The sequence below is a fragment of the Biomphalaria glabrata genome, chromosome 5 (genome assembly GCF_947242115.1).
Source record: "Biomphalaria glabrata chromosome 5, xgBioGlab47.1, whole genome shotgun sequence".
NCBI lineage: Eukaryota > Metazoa > Mollusca > Gastropoda > Planorbidae > Biomphalaria > Biomphalaria glabrata.
The window spans coordinates 21,050,238-21,074,609 of record NC_074715.1 but is presented as its reverse complement, the minus strand read 5'-3'; the positions used below and the strand labels follow the sequence as shown (position 1 = coordinate 21,074,609).

Sequence of the window (24,372 nt, the reverse complement as noted above, 5' to 3'; positions counted from 1 at the left end):
ATGAAGAAAGAAACATTGTCTATGTATGTCATTCTAAAAAGTTTAAAGGAAGATTGTTTCATTAATTTATAATATGTCGAAACATTCAGTCAAAGACACAACCTCAGGCTAGTGTTCATTCAATGCTATGAAGAACTGTGTTGAAAGTCCTGATTTGACATGGAACGAGATGGCGAGTGTGACCACTGGGTCGTTCCAGTTTTTTTATTGAGAAAAAACAGGTTTGTTAAGAAAGTTAAAGAACAATGTCCCAACCATAAACTCATAAACTTATTTGCACACATCTACACGCGAAGCTGCATTGAATATCAAGCATGTTATTGAGCCAATTATCTGAGTTACCAAACTTATCTGAGCTAGGAGATATAACCAGAAGCAGTTCCGTGAAGTACTTGAAGATGTGGAAACAAAACATTACGATGTTGGGTACCACAGTAGTGTTCGCTAGGTTAGCATGGGCAAGGTATTGAGAAGAAAATGGGATCTCAAGGAAAAAATTGTTTTGTTCCTTGAATGACATTGACAATGACTTTGTTACTAATATTTCTAATGAAGAGTTGAAGGCAGGCTTCATGTTTGCCTTTGGCATAATTGTAATTGTTTTTGTGCGCATGAATTCTATGTGCATATTAAATCATTTCAGTATCCCTCCACTCGAGGGTTTTATGGGTCTTTGCCAGAAGCTTCATTTCCACACTTACAATACCTTGCTGCTAAACTTTCCAATTTTGTGTGTTCACATTCATTTGTGAACAAGCATTTTTTGTTTGAAAATAAACAATTATAAGAACAGGTCGATTCTGACTGACTGACGAGTGTAAACAATTAAATACTTTCCATTAAATACATCTTTACATTTGTGGTGAAATGTTGTGAAATGTAAATTCTAAAAATATTAGTAAAATTAATTTCAAAACTCTTGTTGTAATTCCTTATATTGGGAGTGTATAATACATAGTTAGATATCGTATTTTTCTAAGTTGTAAGTACATATTATATATATATATATGCGGCCCCACATTTCGAAAATTTTTAATTCTTCCCCCAATAGAAAAAAAGTTCCCCACTCCTGCCTGCTCTAAAGCAAGTAACAACACTCATGAAACGACTTTACATCAAGACAACTCTTAGAAAAACAAAAATAAAGTTGAAATTATATTTTATTATTTTCAAAGTAATTTAGTGAATATCAATATTTTTACTTGTTTTGATTCAGCCAAGACAGAAGAATAAAACATTTATTTCAACAAGCCTAAACTAAAGTTTCATTAGAAAATGTCCTCTCTCGTGAGCAGCGCCACCACCAGGCTCATACAACAGTTAATTCTCATGATTTTCTTTGCATTGCTCACGGCACTTGGCGAACTCTTCCAGACAGCCACGACCATACTCGTAGCCAAAACCAAAGAAATGCGTTGGCGCTAATGCCATTGGGCATTGTTTTTGTAGACAATCCCGCATACAGTCTGCAGAGGCAGAAGACAGGCCAGCCATCAGGAGGAGACAACTTAGAACAAAGACCTGCATGTTTCGATCACTGCCCCTGTTTCTGAAATGAAACAATGTAAACGTGGATGTGTATTTTTTATATTTCTTTCAAAGTCTAAATTTTTAAAAATTAAAACATAAAACTATGTCCAATGTAGGAAAGCAGTGACATCTTGTATTGGTGCGGTCAACATGAGATAGTGACCACTGGTGTTGCTTCTGACAATGGAAGTAGTAACCCTTGAGGATGCTGAAATCAAATCAATGAAGTTGTGACCGTTGATGTAGCTGGTGACAAGCCCTGACCATGGAAAGTCTAAAGTAGCCAGTATCACAACGATGACAGATTTGACTTTCCCTCTAAACGTTCTGTCACTGCTGACACCAAATTTTGTTTTTTTACTTTAAAAATGAAAGTTACATATTCTGGTCAATGTTAAATTCTATGGGTTTTATAAAATATAAACTTGGAATTAGTTTACGATTTCAGAAAGTTAGAAATTCTCTTTAGACTCGGGTTTCTAGCTAGTACACCTACAAGTCTTTTTCTCCCTCTCTCTCTCTCTCTCTCACACACACACACACTCACATAGACAGTGTCACCCTTCTACTGACGTCAGCATCTTCCCTCCCCCCCCCCTTTCTCCTACTCACGAGGGGGATGTAACTCCCTCAAGTGACAACAAATTAAACACCTGCCGCTAGTTCTTCTCCTCTGCCTCTCTTTCTTCAGCTTCCGTGTATTGTGAGAGTGTGTGTGTGTGTGTCTGGATGCTTGTGAGTGAGTGTATCGATGCGACAATCGATATATTTTCTCATGTTTCTTAAAGAAAGAAAGAGATCCGACATGTTTCGTCCATTAGTTCCAACTGTCAAAACACATTTGAGGAAGTATCGCTTCAAACATCACAGAATAAGTACATTTAAATGTTTGTTCTCGAACGTAATTCTTTACCATGTTTCCGAGAGAGAATTGTCTATGGAAGGGGTGGGGTCGAGTCCAGCTGTGCTGAGCTAATGCTACAGGTCACTGAGCAGAGCGGCCGACCAAGACTCCGTAAATGATGAAGGTTTGGTATGATAACAATCACTATGTCCATACATTTAGATCAAGCGTGGGACTATGTTTATAAGCTCCAGCTTCCAAAGATTTGGGACCTCACAGCTCCTGATACCTCTGTGGTATATGGTAGCGCCGCCTTTGCATTGTGACATTCATATCATTGTTTTTTTTCCTAAAAAGTATCATTTTTGTTACCACGTAACATGTTTCCTGATGTAGCTCTACAGATTCAATAGTTTACCTGCGTCTGCTTTCCTGCTCTTATCGATGTGGATCTGTTCCCACCCTCTTTTTTTCAGTATATTACATAAACAAGTATTTATGAGATAGTTGTACATGTTTAGAGACTGTTTCCTGTCGTAGAGAACATGCTGACATGATAGAAGAAAAAACATTTATGGTTTTGGATAATTTTCGTGAATGTGAATATGCCTATTTAAATAGAAATAACAAAATTATATTATCGAAACAAAGGCCGAAACTGAGTTTCGGAAATATGAATATGTTTTGAGGTGGCTGACTAGAGAACACGACTGTAGACTTCAGTTGGATGATTATATGACATAGTAACAAACAAGAAACAGCAAGATCCAGATAAGTTTGGGTAAAGGGTTTTATTTGCCCCTTTCGAGTTAGTCAACGCAGTAACAACTGAAGCAGCCCCAAACAAAGGACTGGCAGGAGGGCATCTACAGCAGCATTCAGCAGCATGTGTGAGGTACTTGTGTGTCATATCAATTCGGACGTCTTAGAGAATCAGTGACTGAGTGCTGTTTTGGAGAATGTGCAAGCAGTTAGCGCCCTTGTAGAAGAAGCGAGGAGACTTTGCCATCTAGATCTTGGACTGGCCAGGTTTCAGTGAGAGTATGTCTTACAGAATTCGACCTTAACATTAGTTTTAGCAGACAATCTAATCAAAGCAAACTTACATTTAAATAAAGCTCTGTAAGCATGTCGTTTTCAATTCTAGAACAAAACATTGAAAATATTTTATATTGGCCACAACCCTAAGGTCTAATGCAAAAAAAGAAAAAAATCCACCCCATGAATAAAAAAACAAATGGCTACGTTAGCATCTGGGACAAACTCAAAGGACTCTTTATATTTTATTGTAAAATCAAATGATGAAGTCTTTATAAAAACCATAAGTCCGAAACATCTGTCATGCATACAACACAAGGTCATATATCCTTGGAATGAATATCACATTTACAATTGAAGAAAATATCTACAAAATTTGTAGTGAAACAATCAGTCAGGTGTATTCACGATTACATGAAGTTTGTCTACATGATTCTGTCATGATTTTTCTACATGAGTCTGTCATGAGTTTCAATTGATCACAGAAATATTGAAACACAATGTCTTGTTCACGTAGCAGAACTATCAAAGTATCACATGATTAGCAACCAAGCAACAAGTGAGTGTTGGACAAACTGGAGCTCTTCAACTGATGAAGTTTAGAGAAAAAACAGCAGAGCTAGACAAATCTCTTATTAACTTTTGAGTTGACAAACAATTTTGAGAGTTGGTATGAAAACAAAACACTAGGCATGTAGTGCAGTCACACTTTAGTGTTACGCCTATATACACTCTTGCGAAATGTTAAGTTGCTATTTATGATAGTTCTTGATTGGACTAGATCTATGTGTTTTGTTATTACTCTTGTAAGAATCAGTGCTAGACTGGGCTAGGCCATGTTGATAGTTATTATTATGAATTATTGTCTCGGTTGATCCTATCTATCCCTCTAAGTCTTTGCTTCTATCTAGGTCGGTGCAACCGTCACGGAGCTCAGCCGTTGCAAGAATGCAAACAGGTACGCACACTGTTCATGCAGTCGTCGTCTGGAAGGTGGGAGTATCCTTGGTTGAACAGGACCGGATCCAGGTCACCGTCCAGACTCGGGCAGTGTCCATTGAGCAGCATGCAGTTGGCCTTGCACTCCTCATTCCCACGAGATGACGGGGCCATTAGAGCCAACATCAGTAAGACTTTCACCAACTCCATCGAGTTCCGCACGTTACTGCGCATGCGTGATCCGGCTCCTATTCAATGTATAGCATGTGCGTAATGACAAAAATAAACTTTAACATGAAATGTTTTAGACACTTTAGACAGGCAAATGTTGGGAAGAAATGTGATCAAATCTCTAAATAATAAACAAATAGGAAAGTCTATAAGTACAAGCATCTTAACGTCTTGAAACAATAAGAGAGAAAGATTCATACTTTAAACATTTCTCATTGAGGAAAAATGTTCTTTTGTGTTCCCAGCGTTAGTTGATATAACGTGTCTTTTTTCCTTAATAATTTAATCGAATCTTTTTCTCTATTGCCTCGAAGACATTTCACAAGACTTGCTTCACTGGCAATAAAAGTCCAGCAATCAAAACTTTACATCCTAAATAAATTTCGATTGAAATCATATTAAAAAAATAGTTTGAAGTATCAGTTCATTGATCTGATCTTCTATTGATCTGATCTTCTATTGATCTTATCTATTCGTTATGTGCCTCGTTGTGTTTGATTCGAATAGAACCCAGTAAGAAACTGACATCTAATGTCAGTGAAATTGGGAAAATAAAATTATGTTTATAATGTTTTTGTATTTTAAATTTGTATTACTAAAACATCAGTAGGAAAACAAACGCAACGTGTTCTTTTGGTGTTACAGTGTTTACACTTCTGTATTTGAACTCAAAACAAAGAGAGTGTGTTTGTGTGTGTTTGTGCGTGTATTTGATCGTATTTCATTATCTGCTATCACAGAACGCCTTCTCTCGGTGGAATGAGCCTGCCCGCACTAGGCGCCAAACGGTGCGGGAGAACCTTAGTCTTAGTCTCTCCACCTTATCTTATAAGTTACAGACGTTCCTTCAAAACAAAAGGGTGGGAGGGGACTGATACGTTCTACATCAGGACATATTGATGTAAATATTAGACATAGATGGGCATCAGGTTATATAAATTATATAATAAGTGTTTTGCTGCAGTGTTTAATAAATAATACAGCGATTTTTTTATGTTTTTTTATTTTATTTTATTCATATTTTTGTAAATTAATTGTTCAAGTTCCTCTATCCGAATGAAATGAGCTAGATGTAGACATAAGAAGCTCTATGTGGCTGTTGTTATTTTTGTTGGTTTATTTTTGTTTTAATCACATTCTCTTTACTGTCTTCATTCAAATGTGTAGATTCATAACAGTGCAATAATAGAACAAACAAATATTTACCTTAATAGATGTGATGTCCTGTGAAACTTGGTGAGCTCTAATAGTTCTGAAATAAATTTTGTTTGAATGTAGAAGACTTAGGTAGAAGGGTGTGGCAGAACTGAAATCACCTGTTGGAAAGTAGCAATTAAATTGATGGTGTCGTAATATGGTTGCCAGCCAATGGCAAGCCTCGCTTTGTGGAGTTTTTCATATCTGAACTTCCGGGCATGCGCACTGCTTAGAGAAAATGCTAACAGGCCACGCGACTGTACCTAAGGATGTGAGTCTACAAAACTTTGAGAGACGTTAAGATCAATTGTTTTTAGGTCGACCAGCGTTGAGGAAATGTCAGCATCTCGTAATGTGGCGATGTAATGACATAATTGTTCATCGACTGTCTGGGGAACTAGAAACACGCCAGGAGTGTGTCTCCTGTTGCAGATACAGGGGCGTTTTGTTTTATTCGGGAATATGTAAAGGGTGTGGAGAGTCACGTGACTTTAATGAATACAGAACAAGAATAGTTGTGCATGAAGAGCTCAAGCCCCTTCTCCCCACATCTCTAACGAATGAGAATCAAAGAGATAAAAGAAACCCAATGTTTATAACTTACACAGACTTGAGATAACGGGACATGTCAGTACACTGGTATTAGATCTTTATAAGATGTGCTCCACTTCATGACTCTAAAACTGAAGAGTTAGACTAATCGACGCATCGTGAGGAGGAGGACTTAGTGAGTCTTGAAGACTATTACAACATGGACACTCACCAAATGTTGGCTGGCGGAGAAAGCTCAACAAGACACAAGCTCCGTCGCCTTCTCTGGCCGTCTGCTCGGTACATGCAACTAGGGGGGTTTGATGGGTAGGCATTGGAGGGTTGACATTGTTGACATAAAGACAACCTTGTTTCAGACAACAAAAAATAAGATTGAAAGTAGCATCCCTAACGAATGAACGAAATGTACAACAAATTGACCGTGACTCTGTTGACCTAATGTTTGTAACTTAGTTGTGACCAAGAAGTTCTTTTTTTTTTTTACTATCCCTATAAGTTTACATTCTTTTCATGGGTAAAACTTGGACACTACGTGGACGGGTATTGCGAAAAAGCCCTCTAACGATTTTCTTATTTGACTGTATATTTTGGGAAAAGATAATTATCCAAATGGCCACACAGTCAAAACTCAGATTTGATCATTATCATTTTTCAATTTTTTAAATTAAATTTTAGGTCTTTTTAATACGGCTTAGCGAGAATAGTCGACTCTTTATATTCAGTAAATAGGTGAATACATGTATAAAAAGATGTATCGTCTTATGATGACATGAAGTTTCATCCTATATACACTTGTCACATCACAAGTTGTACTGCTAGGTCATCATATATACACTTGTCACATCATAAGTTATACTGCTAGGTCATCCTGTATACACTTGTCACATCATAAGTTGTACTGCTAGGTCATCCTATATACACTTGTCACATCACAAGTTGTACTGCTAGGTCATCCTGTATACACTTGTCACATCACAAGTTGTACTGCTAGGTCATCATATATACACTTGTCACATCATAAGTTATACTGCTAGGTCATCCTGTATACACTTGTCACATCATAAGTTATACTGCTAGTTCAATAATTTGATTGTTCAAAGCTCACTTGAAAGACTCCGTGCAATGTTGAAGCATTACAAGAAATAAATAGAATCAGAAATAAAACAAAAAACAATATCAGCTTGATTTTTACAAAAATTGATTTCTAATAACTTGTTTTAATGCTTGCTACCTTCTTCATGCCTTTTTTTTTAATTTCCAGTTTTTTTTTTAAATAACGACAATCGATGTACGACTAATAAATGTTACAATGTAAAGATTACGTCCCCAACAAATGTTTGATTCGCACTTTATGTACTCTCATCACAAGTTATGTAGGGAATGTAGCTAGAGCTAATAAATGACGTGACACTGAATTCTGTGTATACTACCGGATATGTACAATTATAGTGGAGTTGTTAAATCAGTCCACGGTTTGGATTGATTCATGGTAACATGGTTAAATGAGTCCAGACATTTAACTACTGGTAAAAACGCCCCTGCAGGTTTTTTTCCTAAAGTTAAGATGACATTCATATATCGATTTCTTGTTCCGTAAAGCTTCACATGACGTGGCAGCTACAACATACAACATACAGGATTCCCGTCATCTTACGGTATTTCTGTTATCTGAAAAGCATACAGGTAATCTGACAGGTTATCTGACTAGCATGCAGATGTCCTGTTATCTGACTATCATGCTGATGCCCTGTTATCTTACTAGCATGCAGATGTCTTGTTATCTGACTAACATGCTGATGCCCTGTTATCTTACTAGCATGCAGATGTCCTGTTATCTGACTAACATGCTGATGCCCTGTTATCTGACTAGCATGCAGATGTCCTGTTATCTGACTAACATGCTGATGCCCTGTTATCTTACTAGCATGCAGATGTCCTGTTATCTGACTAACATGCTGATGCCCTGTTATCTGACTAACATGCTGATACCCTGTTATCTTACTAGCATGCAGATGTCCTGTTATCTGACTAACATGCTCATGCCCTGTTATCTGACTAGCATGCAGATGTCCTGTTATCTGACTAGCATGCAGATGTCCTGTTATGTTATCTGACTAGCATGCAGATGTCGTGTTATCTGACTAGCATGCAGATGTCCTGTTATCTGACTAGCATGCAGATGTCCTGTTATCTGACTAGCATGCAGATGTTCTGTTATCTAATTAGCATGTAGATGTCCTGTTATCTGACTAGCATGCAGATGTTCTGTTATCTAATTAGCATGTAGATGTCCTTTTATCTGACTAGCATGTAGATGTCCTTTTATCTGACTAGTATGTAGATGTCCTTTTATCTGCATACACAATATAGATCGACTCCTCGTGCGAGTGGAACAGACTGCATTATTGCTGAGCTATTGTTCTTGTACTATGACAAAACACCTGGGACACTTTAAGCTCCGCCCTGTTTGGCTGATAGACTTAAGATGCCCTACAAGACTGAAGATGCCCTACAAGACTTAAGATGCCCTACAAGACTGAAGATGCCCTACATGTCCATTATTTTCTCAATATATTTTAAAATACTTAGATGAAGAACGTTTAAGAAGCTAGCCGCTGTTTACAATCTTGAGAAAGTTTCTCCACTCAAACTTGAACTTAAACCCCAGCACTTGACAAGTCACCAACCTGTTTGATTTGGGTTTCTTTCGAAGAGACATTTGTGAATTCCCAGCACTTAAGTTCTGGACTAGTATCCTGAGAAAAATGTAAAGCTCTCCTGTTCTAAAGTTAGAAACAAGTCTCTTAGTTATATTTATATAGAATGACCAACGAAAGGATTTTCTAATCGCTGATTTTTTTTATGCGATAGTGAACAACACAATGGTCATTAAAGAATCTGGGAGTTCGCTTTTCACCCCCAAAAAAAAACAAAACACTTTTCCCATAATCTAGAGGTTTTACATCCGCTATAAATTCTTTACAAACATTCATTTATAATGTCTGAGACAATCGTGAACTAAACAATGTCCAACATCTGAACATTTCTTTTAATTGTTAGATTTAGTGGATCGAGTCGAGATCCTAGAGGCAAATGATCATGTTGTGCTCTTGTGTTCATTTTCACTTCGCATGAATCCAACACTACGAAGATATAAGAATGTTTTTTAGGTTACAATTTTAATCTTCAACACTGGTAAAAAAAAGTTTATATTTCAATCTAAACTGCAAAGCTAAAAGAAATGTTTACTTTTATGTCATTCTTTAAAAAAAAATTAACTCTTCGTTCCGAATTTTTAGCAGTTCCCGAAAGGGTAATAGACGCTATTAGTTTTGTGTGGTCTGTCCGTATGTTCGTCTGTCCCGTTTAGATCTCGTAAACTAGAAAAGTTATACTACACTGAACTAAAGGAACTTTTTATTTCTTGAGGCTTTGAATAGGCTTAGATCAATTGGATAATCATTATATGACATCAGTCAGGCCAGGTTCACATCTAACTTCACCTTCACTTTCACCTATCCCTTGGTCTGCTTGACCGTTGGGGCACCACACAAGATCTGTCAACCTTTTTCTCCATTCTTAACTGCCATTTGCCTTTGATATAATATCATTCTGATATTCTTTCTGTAAATATTGAAACTTGTCTTTTTACCTGATTGGGTGGACCACTTCGGGGGCCAATTTTGAGTTTGTGTTTCCACACAAACTGTCTTTGTAACCTTGTTAAATTTCGCTACTGGTGGCACAAAAACATATTAATGTAGATCTATGTACAGCTCAATGGTTATTCTACGGTGCCTTCACATTGTTCTACACACAATTGTTGTGAGCTTAAAATGCTCTCATGAAAGACATAAGCTTTAAAACCACTTAATGTTTCGAAACAATGTTTAAGTAAAAAACAAATAGAAACAATTCATTTATTGATGAAATAACAATAACAAACAACAGCATGTTCAATCAAGAACTGCGGCCTATTACAGTTACTGGATGAACATATTCATTTAAACAGATCTTGGCTTTGTCCATATCCGAGATGTGACCTCCGCAGTAGATGCCCGCTTGGGTGGATAGAAGGCAAGGTTGGGACTCGTCCGTCACATACATGTAGCTGCATATGTGCAACATGGGCTTGGTGCCGGCATTCTGCATAACGTTATAGATCTTTCTGAGCGAGGCTACACTCATGTCTGACACGTTGTAAGTCTTAACGAAGTCGTAAAGTTCCGTCTGAAAGTAAAATATCTTGACGTCAATGTTTGCCTCAATTACACAACTTTTGTTTAAATAATTCCAAAAATATTTTTAATAGCACTAAATATGTGGTTAAAATAACACTCATAGCATTGTTGTTTTATTTATACTCTTATTTTGTTTTAATTGTACTCACAACCTTTGTTTTAATTGTACTCACAACTTTTGTTTAATTGTACTCACAACTTTTGTTTTAATTGTATTCACAACTTTTGTTTTAATTGTACTCACGTTTATTATAATAATACTCCAAACGATTGCATTCATAACAATATTAGATTAACCCTGACTAGATAAAAATTAACATTTCCGTCCAGGAACAAGAGGTCTAGTTGATGTAACCGTCACTTGGTTGTAGAACTAACACAATGGACGAAGCTGTCATGTTGCCGGCACAACGACTTCCCTGTGCCCTAAAGCTGTGCGGATTTGGTGGAGATCACAAACTAACACATTGTAAACATCCATTAGATTAAGTCTTTCTGCTGTCAATGAAGTGTTTCAGCATCTCTACAAATGTAGTTTTCTTTTTTTTTATTTAGTATAACTGTCTTCCGAATGAAAATATCAAATAAAAACAGTAAAAGTTTTCTTTTCAGAGTCCATGGGCTCATCTGTTGCTTTGGTCCACGGTTAATGAGGGGGGGGGGGGTGTGGCCACAACAACGACTTATTGCCTTTGCTTTCTTTAACTATCACCCACTAGATCTTGGTAGCCTTTGAAGCGTCCTAAGAATTCCGCAAGCTCTAGATTCCCCCCCCTCCCTCAATCCAACAATAGCTTAGCCTCCAAATATTAAGTTTCTGTGTCCTTCTGGGGATGGGGGAGGTCAAATAATCGGATATTAATATGACGTCAGATAGTATTAGATTATAGATTAAATAAATGTATACGTTGACTTCGTTGTCCAATTTGTTTCTCTCTCTCTCTCTCTTTCTCTCTATCTATCTCTTTCTGTTAGTGAGTGTGTGTGTGTGAACTGCTCCTGTACTTGGTGCACGTGTATGTAAGACCTACCCAGCGCGTGACGCCGCTCGTGTTGCTGTCTGTCAAGTTGATGTAATACTGGTGGTAGTTCAGATGGCGCCCTGTCTCTCGGTCGTACTCCACCAGGCGAATACCAGGATTGTGAGGGGCGCCGGTCTCTGTTGGTATCTTATAACGCCAAGGCGTTATGGAAGGTGCAGTAAATACTGGAGACGCCCCTGAGCCTGCGGGATGATAGTGTGACGTATTATTAGGTGGGAGTCCATTATTTATCACACTAAACGGGACAACTTATTTGATGAGATTTAAGCAAGTTAAAAAAAAAAAAGAACACTCGAACTAAAAAAAAATTAGAACTAAAACGTTACTAAACAAAATGTATAATTAAAAATAAATCCTCTAAGTCTTATGATTCAACACTATAAAAGTTTTTTTTTTTTTTTTTGTTGTTTTTGCAGGAGACAAAAAATGACTATTTGAAACAGCGAACTACATTCTAACTTCCTCTCGACTTATGGACATGTTTCTACTCGAATCTTTTATTGAGTTATCTGAAAGCTTCTTTATTACGTCGTACATATCTCTGATGTTGCCTTTAGTGGGCTGCAAGCGGATTACTTTCAGAGAGTTCTAGCTAGTATTCATTGGCACAGTTCCGTGCTGATGGTTCCAGCTAGAGTCAGCAGATTGTGTTGAGTGGACTGCGCCTTGTACATGATGACTGCATCCCTCTTGCTCTGATGACAGGTGTTAGAATGCTGATTTAGAGTCGTACGAATCATTTCGCTTAGAATGTTTCTTCCGGAAATTTCCCCGGAAGTCATTTTGTATGACGTACAGAAGTGTGAAGTTTCAACGAGCTATGGATCTCCCCTGACCATAGGTTACCACGTCACAGTTCTGTAGGGCTCAACATAATGCTAATAGAGACGCGAAGTGATCATTTTAAGTTATAGAGGAAAAGGTTTTCTATATTGCCTACACTAAGTTCTTTTAATAAGATTGTCTCACAAAGTTCATTTTAAGATTAGCTCAAAATGTTCATTGAAAAAAAGATTGAACTTAAATAACAATTTGAAAAAGATTGACTCAAAAAAGTTCATTTGAAGTTAAGTTTTAAAAAATTCATTTGCAAAAGATTGGTATAAAAGGTTAATATGAGGAAGATTGTCTCAAAAAGTTCATTTAAAGAAGATTGGCTGAAAAAGTTCATCTGAAAAAGATAATCTCAAAAACTTCATTTGAAGTTAAGTTCAAAAAATTCACTTGAAAAGGATTGCTCTAAAAAAATTTATTTTAAAAAGATTGGCTCAAAAAGTTTATTAAAAGAAGATTTGGTAAAAAAAAAAAGTTCATTTGAAGAATTTCAATATTCCGTCAGAAATTGACAGTGCTTAATTAATTATTTTGAATGTGGTAATGTTTTTTTAAGATTTCCGGTATGACTCATTCGAATATTTGATAAACTAAAATGATTACACACATTTTACAAATATATAGTTTATAAACAGCATCTACTTGTTAGTAAAATTGCATTTTCTTCAAAGATAAAATGTTAAATAAATATGATGATAAAGCTAAAACTGAATAGCGCAAATTCTGAGGTTTCCTTTAAAAAAAAAATAAAAAATAAAAATAAATAAATAATCAGATATATAAAGCTTGTTTATACCAATGCAACAAGCAGATTGATAATTAATCATTCTCTCAGTAGGAGTATCCTCATACAAAGGTCTGTCAGACAGGGCTGTCCCTTATCCCCCTTCTTGTATATCCTTTGCTTGGAACCCTTCTTGGAATCTGTAAGATCTGACCCCTCTATTATTGGGATAAATATACCGGGTCGTTCCTTCTCAACCATCAAAGTCAAAGCCTATGCGGATGATACAACCTTTTTTCCATCTTCAGAGCAAGATATTGAGAATATACTAAAGAAATTTACACTTTTCGGAGAAGCTAGTGGTTCAAAAATAAATATAAATAAATCCTCTGTAATGGGACTAGGGAAATGGAAATTCAAAGAGAATTGCGCTTTCAGAATTGTTGATAAAATCAAGATTTGTGGTATTGTCTATACCTGTAATCCTTTGTTCTATTATAAAGACCAGTGGGAGAATATTTTTGCCAAAGCCTCAAACTTGATTAAACTTTTATCAGCACACAGGTTCTACAATATTTGGTAGAGCTGTATTGATAAATAGTTTGGTCATTCCAAAGATTGTCTATTTGGCTAACATTACAGAGCCACCTCCTAAATTCATAAACAAGCTGAACAAGTTAATTAGAAGCTTTATATTTAAAAACACTATTAGGAGCATTAAGCACACTACACTCATTCAAAACAAAGAGGATGGGGGGATAAACTTGCAAGATGTTAAAACAAAAATAAATTCGCTAAGGCTAAAATTTGTAGGTCAAGTAGTTAGAAACCCAACAAACTTTCCCTTGACAATTTACTATTATGGTTTAAGATTAAGTAGTCTTCTTCCAATACACAATGATACTCCTCACTATTTTGGTACAGTCACTCATCCATTTTACAGATCTATTTCAAGAATTTTACCTGGTTATGAACATTTAATACACAACAAAACCAAAGAATCATACACAACACTTAAAAAGCTGTTACATGAAAGCCTAGTGAATAGGATTAAGTGGGGGAGAGTTCTTGGGGTGACAGAATTCCAGGACACATTCATAAACCTACACAGCAAACACATCCCACCAAAAGCTAGAGAGATAAGTTATAGACTTATCTTTGGGATAACCCCTATGGTTAGAAGACGGGCAAATGACCGTGAATGTATATTATGCCATCTTGAAAATGCTGATAATGAGAAACATATGTATTTGAAATGTCCATTATTCCTTCAAGTTAGAAGTACTGTAAGGGACTTATTGGAAGCAAACTGTGGCAATTATGTAAATGTTAACTTGTCTATTATTTTAAACAAGCTGCCAAAACTAAAAAGTAAAATGATACATAACTTTAACTTGATTATTGTTTCCGAATACAGGAATCTTGTTTAGGCTAGCTGGCTCAAATGTCTACATAATAATAAGGTGTTTGATCCTAATCACTTAGAATCGACATTTAGAAAAATAATGGACTTTAGGGTAGAGAATTATCTAGTTTGATTTTCATATACCTGTACAATGCTCTCTAGAAATAGGGTGTTGGGGGTCAGGGATATCTGATATTGTGTTGATTGTTCTGTCTTTAGGGGGTTCATTGGTCAGGTAGATATGTCTTTAATATAAAATAATATTTCTATTACTATTATTATATTTTTAGGTTAATCACTTTTAAATTGTTTATGATTTAATACTTGTGAATTATGATAACTTTAAAAAAAAAAAAAAAAAAAAAAAAAAAAAAAAAAAAAAGCCCACAAAAGAGGCAATATGGCCAATAAAAGAGGCACATAAAGCCCAAAAAGAGGCAAAGAAAAGAGGCCTAAGGCCCAAGGATTCCTATGATGATAAAGCTAAAACTGAATAGCGCAAATTCTGAGGTTTCCTTTAAAAAAAATAAATAAATAAAGGAGAATATATCCTTTATTACAACTATATTAGATACCTATTAGTCATCTGAAGAAGAATTCTAGTTTTTATATCCGTAACACCCACCGAATGACCTCCAGATAGCATTTTTGATTAATGCAAGAAAGCATGCTATAATATTAATAATAGTCATATTAGTAATAGTCATATTAGTAATAGTAATAGCCTATTATACCAAAGTTGCAGAAACTATAAATGTATAAAATAAATCAATACAGAAAGGCATATATTTTTTAAATGCATTATTAAAGATGACTTGATATTCATAAATATATTCAAAAAAAAACAAGCCAGTCTAGAAAAGGGTGTTTGTTTTTTTTTTATAAAAGAAAGTTTGGTGCAAGATGTCAGCGGTCAATGCTAATACTGATGACAGCGTTGACGATACAGGTAAATGTTATTATCAGTGACAGTCTTGACAAGATAGGAGAGGCCAATGTCATTATCAGTGACAGTCTTGACAAGATAGGAGAGGCCAATGTTATTATCAGTGACAGTCTTGACAAGATAGGAGAGGCCAATGTTAATATCAGTGACAGTCTTGACAAGATAGGAGAGGCCAATGTTAATAGTTTCGGGCGAGCTAAGAGAGATATGCTAATAAAATAGTCATTTTAATGAGAAATAATAGGTGTAATTTAATAGCGATGACTGTGTAGGGTATGTTTAACAGTGTAAGGTATGTTTAACAGTGTAAGGTATGTTTAACAGTGTAAGGTATGTTTCACAGTGTAAGGTATGTTTCACAGTGTAAGGTATGTTTCACAGTGTGAGGTATGTTTCACAGTGTGAGGTATGTTTCACAGCGTAAGGTATGTTTCACAGTGTAAGGTATGTTTCACAGTGTAAGGTATGTTCTACCAGATGATGAGATCCATATTGAACGTTTCCAACTTTCCTGTGATACGATACGTTTGAACAAGATGTGACCATACATTTAGAGAACCAGATGAGAACTATGTCTTGTAGTTACGATGAGATTGTGTTGATCAGACTTGCTCTCTCCAAACAGAGTAGCCAAGTCTTTCAAATACTACCTCTTGCCCCCCCCCCACCTTTTCTAGTAACGTTCAAACTATTTTTAGATTTTACCGAAAACCGTTATCGTTGTTTTTTTTTAAATGGTCATTTCTTGTCAACAGCATACAACCATGACCTTGGTCAAGCTAATGACCTTGATCAAGCTAATGACCTTGGTCAAGCTAATGACCTTGGTCAAGCTAATGACTACTTGAATGCTAAGCTCTTGCTATGAGTTCAATCTCAAAGAATCCTCCATTTTTGTTTTTCTCTTCTCTAAAGCTTACGACGTCACTTACCGTCTGATCTCTGTAAAATTTTAAAAGAGTCCGAATGATCATGACCGTAGTGGTGGGCCACTATGATGTCCGAGTACTTGGTCATGAGGTCCACGTAGGGCTGGTGGAATCTGGGATGGAACCAGTCGAGCAGTGTAGGCACCAGGAAGGTAGGCGACACGTGACCTGTGATGATGACCTTGAACAAATCGATGACAATGGGTTTAATGGCCTACATAATGTGCTTATCACGACTGTGTTGTATTTTCTCCACAACCATCTAATATATTCGGATTTGGAGAAGCCGTTTATATAATTCAATCCTTTCTAAGACAATGTAGTAAGTAAGTGCCAGATATGATTTTACTTGAGCTTAATACTTTCAAACTCAAACATGAAGCAAATATGAAGTGTACATATAGTGTTGATGTAGTGTTGATACATTAACAATAACAATAATGATTAAACATGAAAAACACAAAAATACATTTTAAAAAAACAAAAGCTTTTATTAAGAGTAGATGTATCAATTTGGATCAGTCATGTTTTGTAATAGATCTAGACTAACAATAATAAATTTGTGCAACATTTTTACCAATAGTTTTTGTTTAGCGCGATTTCATGCTTTTAGCTTTCTCAATAGCTATGATCCTATCACTTATGCTTTTATCTTTCTCAATAGCTATAATCCTATCAATGGTCTGGACCAGTTTGAAAGGGGTGTGACGAAAGAATGGGGTATGATCGCTTTTTAAATGCATTTACAAAAAAAAAGGTGAAAGACCTGACTTCGAACTGAATGCTAAAGCCTTTTCAGACCCCTGAAGCCAATACACTAACCACCCTCCCGGCGAATCGCTTATGAAAATAGAATGTTTTATAGTTATCTAATTTAGCTTCAAACTTCAAAGCGGCCACCAACAAAGTTTAAAGGGGGCTAATTAAACATCACATCATTCATTCAAGTACACTTTCTTTACCTTGTACAAGATACCAAACAAAATAATTAAGAATAGTTAATTTACTAATAGGTTAATTTTCTTTTGTACTGATTCTTGTTTTCTCAGGAAAAGAAATGATTCTGCAAAATTTCAGCTTGATCCGAAATAGGGTGTAGGAGAAATAACGCAGACAGACAGAGTGGGTTGATATAAGCTTTGTAAAAAAAACAAAAAAAAAACAAAACTAGCTAACCAAATACAAAGACTAGTGAGAAACAAACTTTCCAACTCCACGAAGAGCCAACTCCCCTTGAAGAGTAATGTACCCAGAAGTTTCTAGAACCTTATCTTCACATTTTACTACTCTCTATCTTGACCCTTGACCCTTTCTGTGTTAATGCAAACTCTTTTCTGTCATTTTTCCCGCGCCTTTTGGATCTGACCAGCTATTGAAGACAGTTCATCTCCCTCTGATGGTCAGTCTCAATTAGTTGCATTTATTTCCCTTTTCCGCTACTAAACAAAATAGCTACCAATAATTAACTAATTATTGGATTTTTTTTTCATTCACGTTTGTCAGGTACACCACTGTACACATAATTCTGTCAAGTTTCAAAGTGATCCGAGAAACTGTGCTGGAGAAATAACGCATGCAAAAATTGTACCAGGCAGACAGACAGACCTGACACAGACCTGTCACAGACCTGACACAGACCTGACACAGACCTGACAGAGTGTATTGATATAAGCTGGGTAAATAGACCCCCTACGGACAAAATCAGATGTGACAAAATATGCATCCATGTTGCAACTGGGTCTGCTAATCTCGTGAAGTAATGTACTAATCCCTAATCAATATTGATTAGATCCGCTTTCCTTAGATAATATGCGATGGGGCATCCTGGGACTAGGAAATTGTTTCGTAAAATACACTAACAAAAGTATTGAATTCTCCAAAAGCTCGGAACTGCTACTCATCGAAACAGCTAATGGGCAACAACTGCGTAAGTGATTGATGAAACAGTGGGCATAATGGAGTTGCGTCTCTTCTTAGACCGGTATAACAAACAAAGTTTGCGCTATGTGCTCTACAAATCGGCAATGTCAGATAATAATAAAAGGGGGGGTGGGGTCACATGGACCTTTGAAAGCAATATTTGTATAAAAATGCCTTATGTAAAGTATATGGCCATAACACAAGGTCCTCAGGGCTCGCAAAGACCTTCCTTTAGGGAACAGTATCAGGAAAAAGAAGAGGATCCTATTGCTAACTATGAAAACACAATGTATAGATAATGTTTGACAATGCGTTTCAGTTCCGCCTCTCTCTCCCCCCCCCCCTCCCATCTGTGTCCATGTGTGGTATAGGAGGTGGCTGATGTTTCCCATGTGTTGGAGCCTTGAAAAAGACAAACTAAAGAGCTGGCGCAAATATTGGACCCATAAAGCATGTCAATAAAAGCATTGTACGATTTATATGATAAAAGAAAAACTATTAATTCAAAATAATAGAAGTCTAATTTATTAAGCGCTGGTTGTGAGTGTGTATGTGTTTCATATGTGAATGTTGTTCGTATTTGCATCTATATTGTTATTGTACAGTAGTTACGCTGAGGTTGTCAATTGTAGTCAAACTGAATTTCCATTTGATTGGATCAATAAAAAATATCTTATCTTATTATAATAATTCAAATGCTTATGGAAGTATACACCTGTCTACAAGATTAACGGTTTACGAGGGTATTTAGTGTACAGCACAAATCCGCAGGTTTTCCATTGCTTAACTATAGGAAAATGTTCTACTTTAAAACCACATCAAGTACTTAGTATAAATTTGTTTTGGTCATTGTCTTTGGTCATTGTCTTTGGTCATTGTCTTTGGTCATTGTCTTTGGTCATTGTCTTTGGTCATTGTCTTTGGTCATTGTCTTTGGTCATTGTCTTTGGTCATTGTCTTTGTTGTTTCATTACCTTCTCGTTTGCAGCCCTAGATGCATTGAGAACGCTGTCTATCCACTGAAACTGACCAGCAGGGTCTGACATGTTAGCAGTCAATTTGTCCTCACTTAAGTATAAGACTGTGTTAAGTGCCAGAATCCTAAGCTTGGGGTTGATCAGTTTTGTGTAATAACCACCTGGAGGCAATGAGACAAAAGGTTCTAATGTTTAGTGCAGTAACAGATTGTGGAGGAGTTAAAGAGTTCTAATGTTTAGTGCAGTAACAGATTGTGGAGGAGTTAAAGAGTTCTTATGTTTAGTGCGGTAACAGATTGTGGACGAGTTAAAGAGTTCTTATGTTTAGTGCGGTAACAGATTGTGGACGAGTTAAAGAGTTCTTATGTTTAGTGCGGTAACAGATTGTGGACGAGTTAAAGAGTTCTTATGTTTAGTGCAGTAACAGATTGTGGACCAGTTAAAGAGTTCTTATGTTTAGTGCGTTAACAGATTGTGGACGAGTTAAAGAGTTCTTATGTTTAGTGCAGTAACAGATTGTGGAGGAGTTAAAGAGTTCTTATGTTTAGTGCGGTAACAGGTTGTTGACGAGTTAAAGAGTTCTTATGTTTAGTGCAGTAACAGATTGTGGAGGAGTTAAAGAGTTCTTATGTTTAGTGCAGTAACAGATTGTGGAGGAGTTAAAGAGTTCTTATGTTTAGTGCAGTAACAGATTGTTGAGGAGTTAAAGAGTTCTAATGTTTAGTGCAGTAACAGATTGTAGAGGAGTTAAAGAGTTCTTATGTTTAGTGCAGTAACAGATTATGGACGAGTCAATGACAGAATACGTTTGTAACTTTCAACTTACTGTCGGCGCCTGAAATGTATTTAGAGATACCGCTTTATATTACTGCCCAATAGAATTAAAAAGGGTGATAAGAAAAATGAATGAAATTATTTACCTTTCTTGAACAGTTCAATCTGAACAGGGTCTTTAATCCAGTCCTGCCACAGGTCGGACACTCGAGAATAAAATAAAATCCTCTCTCCGGCCTGGTCACTAGGGTAGTAGTCGTGGTTGCCCAATGATGGATAAAAGGGAATCCCTGGGAAGCTGTTCTTAAGTGCCGACGTAATGTTCTCTAAGACGCTGAGGTTGATGTCTAGAGACATGTGAGAGTCAGAGATGTGAGCCACATTGTCACTGAAAGAAATGATTTTTTTTATGGACACTTTTAACATATCAGGAAGGGAATTCTTTAGTTCTCGGAACGTTTGTCCCCTTGTTTTCCCTAATATTATTTCTATGGTAATGGGGGGGGGGAATTACAATTTATTCTTATTTACTTGTGCAGACTTATTTCTGAAGCTTCCTAATTAGAAAGATCTAATGTATGATATCGGCCTTTATGGCGCCCTTTCTGTCCGAATTGAATGTCAACCTATCTCCATTTCTGCCTGGGGTCTCGTCTGGGGCAAAGGCCACTAACCAACTTCCTTCAGGCGTCTCAGCTCTGGGCCAGTCTGTCCAACTGTTCCCACTTCTTGCCCATCTCCTTGGCATCTGCTTCCAAGTCGTAGCACTCGAAATATTATTTTATTATTGCTTATACACCAGCAACTATGACCAAGACTGTGATTGGTCAGAGAAACGTCTCTCAAAGAAAAACTTCCCTTATCCGGTAGGCGTTATGCGTTTTGTGCAGAAAGCGTTTATAATTCTAAGAAATTTCATGTCATTCTCTTGCTGACATTTTAAAATTATCATAATATCTTAGCTCATTGGGCAAAAATTAATCAGCTTATATTCTTTTGTGTTTTTGTTTCAGCTAGATTTTATAGACAGGAGAAGCACAAGCGTGATTGATGAAGCCCAGATAGAAGGAAGTTTCTTGGTGTTATGTGCTTCTAAGTGGATAGGGCCAGTTGCTATACGCTTGTATAAACTTGTATCAACTCATTCTGTCTGTCGGACTATCTGTCTAGTAAAACGTTTGTACTTTATTCTACGACACCCTTTATCGGATCTGAAACTTTGCACAATTATTCATTGGCATAGACAAGATATGTATCAATAAAAAAAACAATTAGTCAATTAATTACTGTTAATTAATTATTTTGTTTGACACCAACAAGGGAAATTAATCCTTCATTATTCACAGCTAAATAGGGTTTCGTCTCCTTAGATAATTGAACACGTTATTTCTCCCACACCCATTCTCGGAGCAAGTTGAAACTTTAAAGAATTATTTATTTTACCTAACAAAACATGAATCAGTTTTAAAAATTAACCAGTTAGTCAATGAATTATTGGTAATTAATTATTTTGTTTGGGGGTGCGGTGGCTGAGTGGTTAAGCGCTTGCTTCTGAAAGTTGGGGTCCTGGGTTTGAATCTCCGTGAAGACTGAGATTTTGAATTTCGTGATTTTAGGGCGGCCTGAGTTTACCCAACTTTTATAGGTACCTGACATTAGATGGGTAAAAGTAAAGGCGGTTGATCATTGTGTTGGCCACATGACAACCGTCTCGTTAACCGTTGGCCAGAGAAACGGATGACCTTAACATCATCTGCCCTATAGATCGCAAGGTCTGCAAGGGAAACTTTAATTTAATTATTTTGTTTGATATTGAATAAAGGAAATAACCTGTGCATTAATAAGAGAAATAGTTGTAAGTGCGGAGTACTTTCCCTTAGATATGCTTTGTAAAAAAAAAAAAAAGAAGTTTTTAATATTTTGCTTGTTTTTAAACACGTTCTTAAATAAAGTGCCTATTCAAATGTAAGAATTCGCCTCGTTCCACGAGAAGCCCTTAAATAAATAAACAAACAAAAGTCAGAGAACAAAGGCCATACCCTGTCCACAGGACGAAGTCCACCTGACGTCTGATGCTAGCCATGCTGTTCACGCTGTCCTGTACCAAGGTCCAGGGTGAGTCGCACCAGTAATCCCCGTATTTCCCCGGGTTGGGGACCGGGTTGTTACAGGACAATTGACTGGTCCAGTAAGTGTGGTCATAGTGAAAGTCTGTCACGTGCCAGAAGTAGCCTGCAATCAATGGGTGAATGACAACCAAGTAAATGCATGCTTATATAATCTAGTAATCTTGAATCAAGATCTTTAAGTGTTTATTTTAGCAGGTCCTGACTTACAAATGTTTGGATCTCATGCAGACCTCCATCATTACTAATTGTGATAGCCCCTGAAAGAGTTCCGCACTTGCAGATGAAAGGTAACAACTCGTCAAACTGGTTAAAACCGGTTACCTATAATCTGAGCTGCAGAAATGAATCATTCACGCAGACCAACAATGCATGAGTGTACGTAACACCATTCAATGGTTCAAATATAAACTTTGGAGCTCACTGTTAGCTATAGAAATAAAGTCATGATATGTCAGGCTTCACCCTCACGTGGTATGAGCCAGGTTCATTCAGTGAGTAGATGGTTAGACCATCTCTGAGGCGAGACCTCGGTGAGTCAAGTTTGTTTGGGCAGATGTAAGACTAGATGCATTAGTGTAAGTAACATTTTTTAAGTAACTTCTCTATTCTATCAAATAGTATAAGATGATTTTAAGTTGGCCAGTAAGATTAGTGTTTGCATTTCATTCTTCTGTATACCTGGTACACCAACAACAAAAATCTGTCTAAATTTAGATTACATATTTAATATTTCCTATGCGCGGAGACAGCGAAAAATGCCTTTTTTTTTTTTCTGTACACAGAGCAGTTCACGTACACACTATGCTGCGTCAAATGTCAATAAAAACTGACAAGGCTGTCAACTAGCTTAGGTTTAACGTGCATGCGTTTTTAAGACAAGTTGTCGCAGACGATCGGAGTGCCTGTCCCTTATTCCATTCTCTAGTAAGGACTAGAACAAGATTCCTGCTTCAGTGCTTGGAAGTTCAAAGGTTACATCATTCAACTTTATTCCTCTGTAGTGAGGCCTTAGTGAAGCCAGGTCAATGACTCAATCACATTTGTCAAGACTCTGTTTAGTGACTTGATCCCATTTGCCAAGGTACTGCTTCGATCTTATTTGTGAAGCTAATGACTCGATCCCATTTGAATTTGTGGTATATTCGAAGAGAATCCCACTCTAAAGGAAAATAGCACGCCCGAATCGCAAACAAACACATTCTCGACTTCATATGGCGTTTCATCAACTCTTTATCTCTTAGTTAAAAAAAGATAGATCTTTGTTATGTCTGGTCCCGCATCATGCATAACATTAAGTAAACCAGTCACTATCGTGTACTATGTCAGAACATAAAATCTTACCTATATCTACATAAACAACACAAATTAGACTAACCACTATGTCAGAACATAAAGTCTTACCTATATCTCCATAAACAACACAAATTAGACTAACCACTATGTCAGAACATAAAGTCTTACCTATATCTCCATAAACAACACAAATTAGACTAACCACCATGTCAGAACATAAAGTCTTACCTATATCTCCATAAACAACACAAATTAGACTAACCACTATGTCAGAACATAAAGTCTTACCTATATCTCCATAAACAACACAAATTAGACTAACCACAAAGTCAGAACTTAAAGTCTTACCTATATCTCCATAAACAATACTAAATAGACCAGCTATTACAAAACAACTGTATGACATAATTTTTGTCCACAAAATGTCAATACTTCAGTCAAGTGGCTACAAGTTATAGGCTACACAATGTGCTCAAACAGTGTCTGTGCTACATATATTTAGAAGTGCTCTGCCACTACTTAGATAGATAGCTGTCACCTGCTGACTAATGCAATCTCAAGCTGTTTTTACGACCGGGTTTCCCACACTGTTACCTCTGCGATAAAACAATACATTCAGATTGAGAAATCCAGTTTTAATATTCATAATTGTGCAAATAGTAAATTCAAATAGTAGGTCGCTGGCCTCGCCTTGACCAATATTTACTACCAGCACAGGGCAGCGAGTTGGCAACATGTTTTACTGGCAATATTGTTCTCAAACACGCGCGTGCACTCGGGCAGACGTGCGCTTTGTGACCTTAAATGTTAATGGACAAAAAATATA

At 36.6% G+C, this 24,372-nt stretch overlaps 1 protein-coding gene and 1 long non-coding RNA gene across 2 annotated transcripts; both read right to left on the bottom strand.

Moving 5' to 3' along the window:
- Positions 1 to 1,142: 1,142 nt before the first annotated feature.
- Positions 1,143 to 6,443, bottom strand: LOC106070646 (uncharacterized). Its single transcript, XR_008778104.1, has 2 exons — positions 5,789 to 6,443; positions 1,143 to 1,549 (listed from the first exon to the last, which is right to left on the bottom strand). It is a non-coding gene; the product is annotated as an uncharacterized LOC106070646 (long non-coding RNA).
- A 3,794-nt stretch (positions 6,444 to 10,237) lies between these two features.
- On the bottom strand, positions 10,238 to 24,231 carry LOC106070647 (acid sphingomyelinase-like phosphodiesterase 3a). Its single transcript, XM_056029578.1, has 7 exons — positions 23,895 to 24,231; positions 22,164 to 22,356; positions 20,271 to 20,512; positions 19,348 to 19,511; positions 16,457 to 16,634; positions 11,604 to 11,797; positions 10,238 to 10,561 (listed from the first exon to the last, which is right to left on the bottom strand). The coding sequence occupies exons 1-7, from the start codon at positions 23,950 to 23,952 to the stop codon at positions 10,292 to 10,294; spliced, it is 1,299 nt and encodes a 432-aa protein (XP_055885553.1). The 5' UTR covers positions 23,953 to 24,231; the 3' UTR covers positions 10,238 to 10,291.
- Between the last annotated feature and the right edge of the window lie 141 nt (positions 24,232 to 24,372).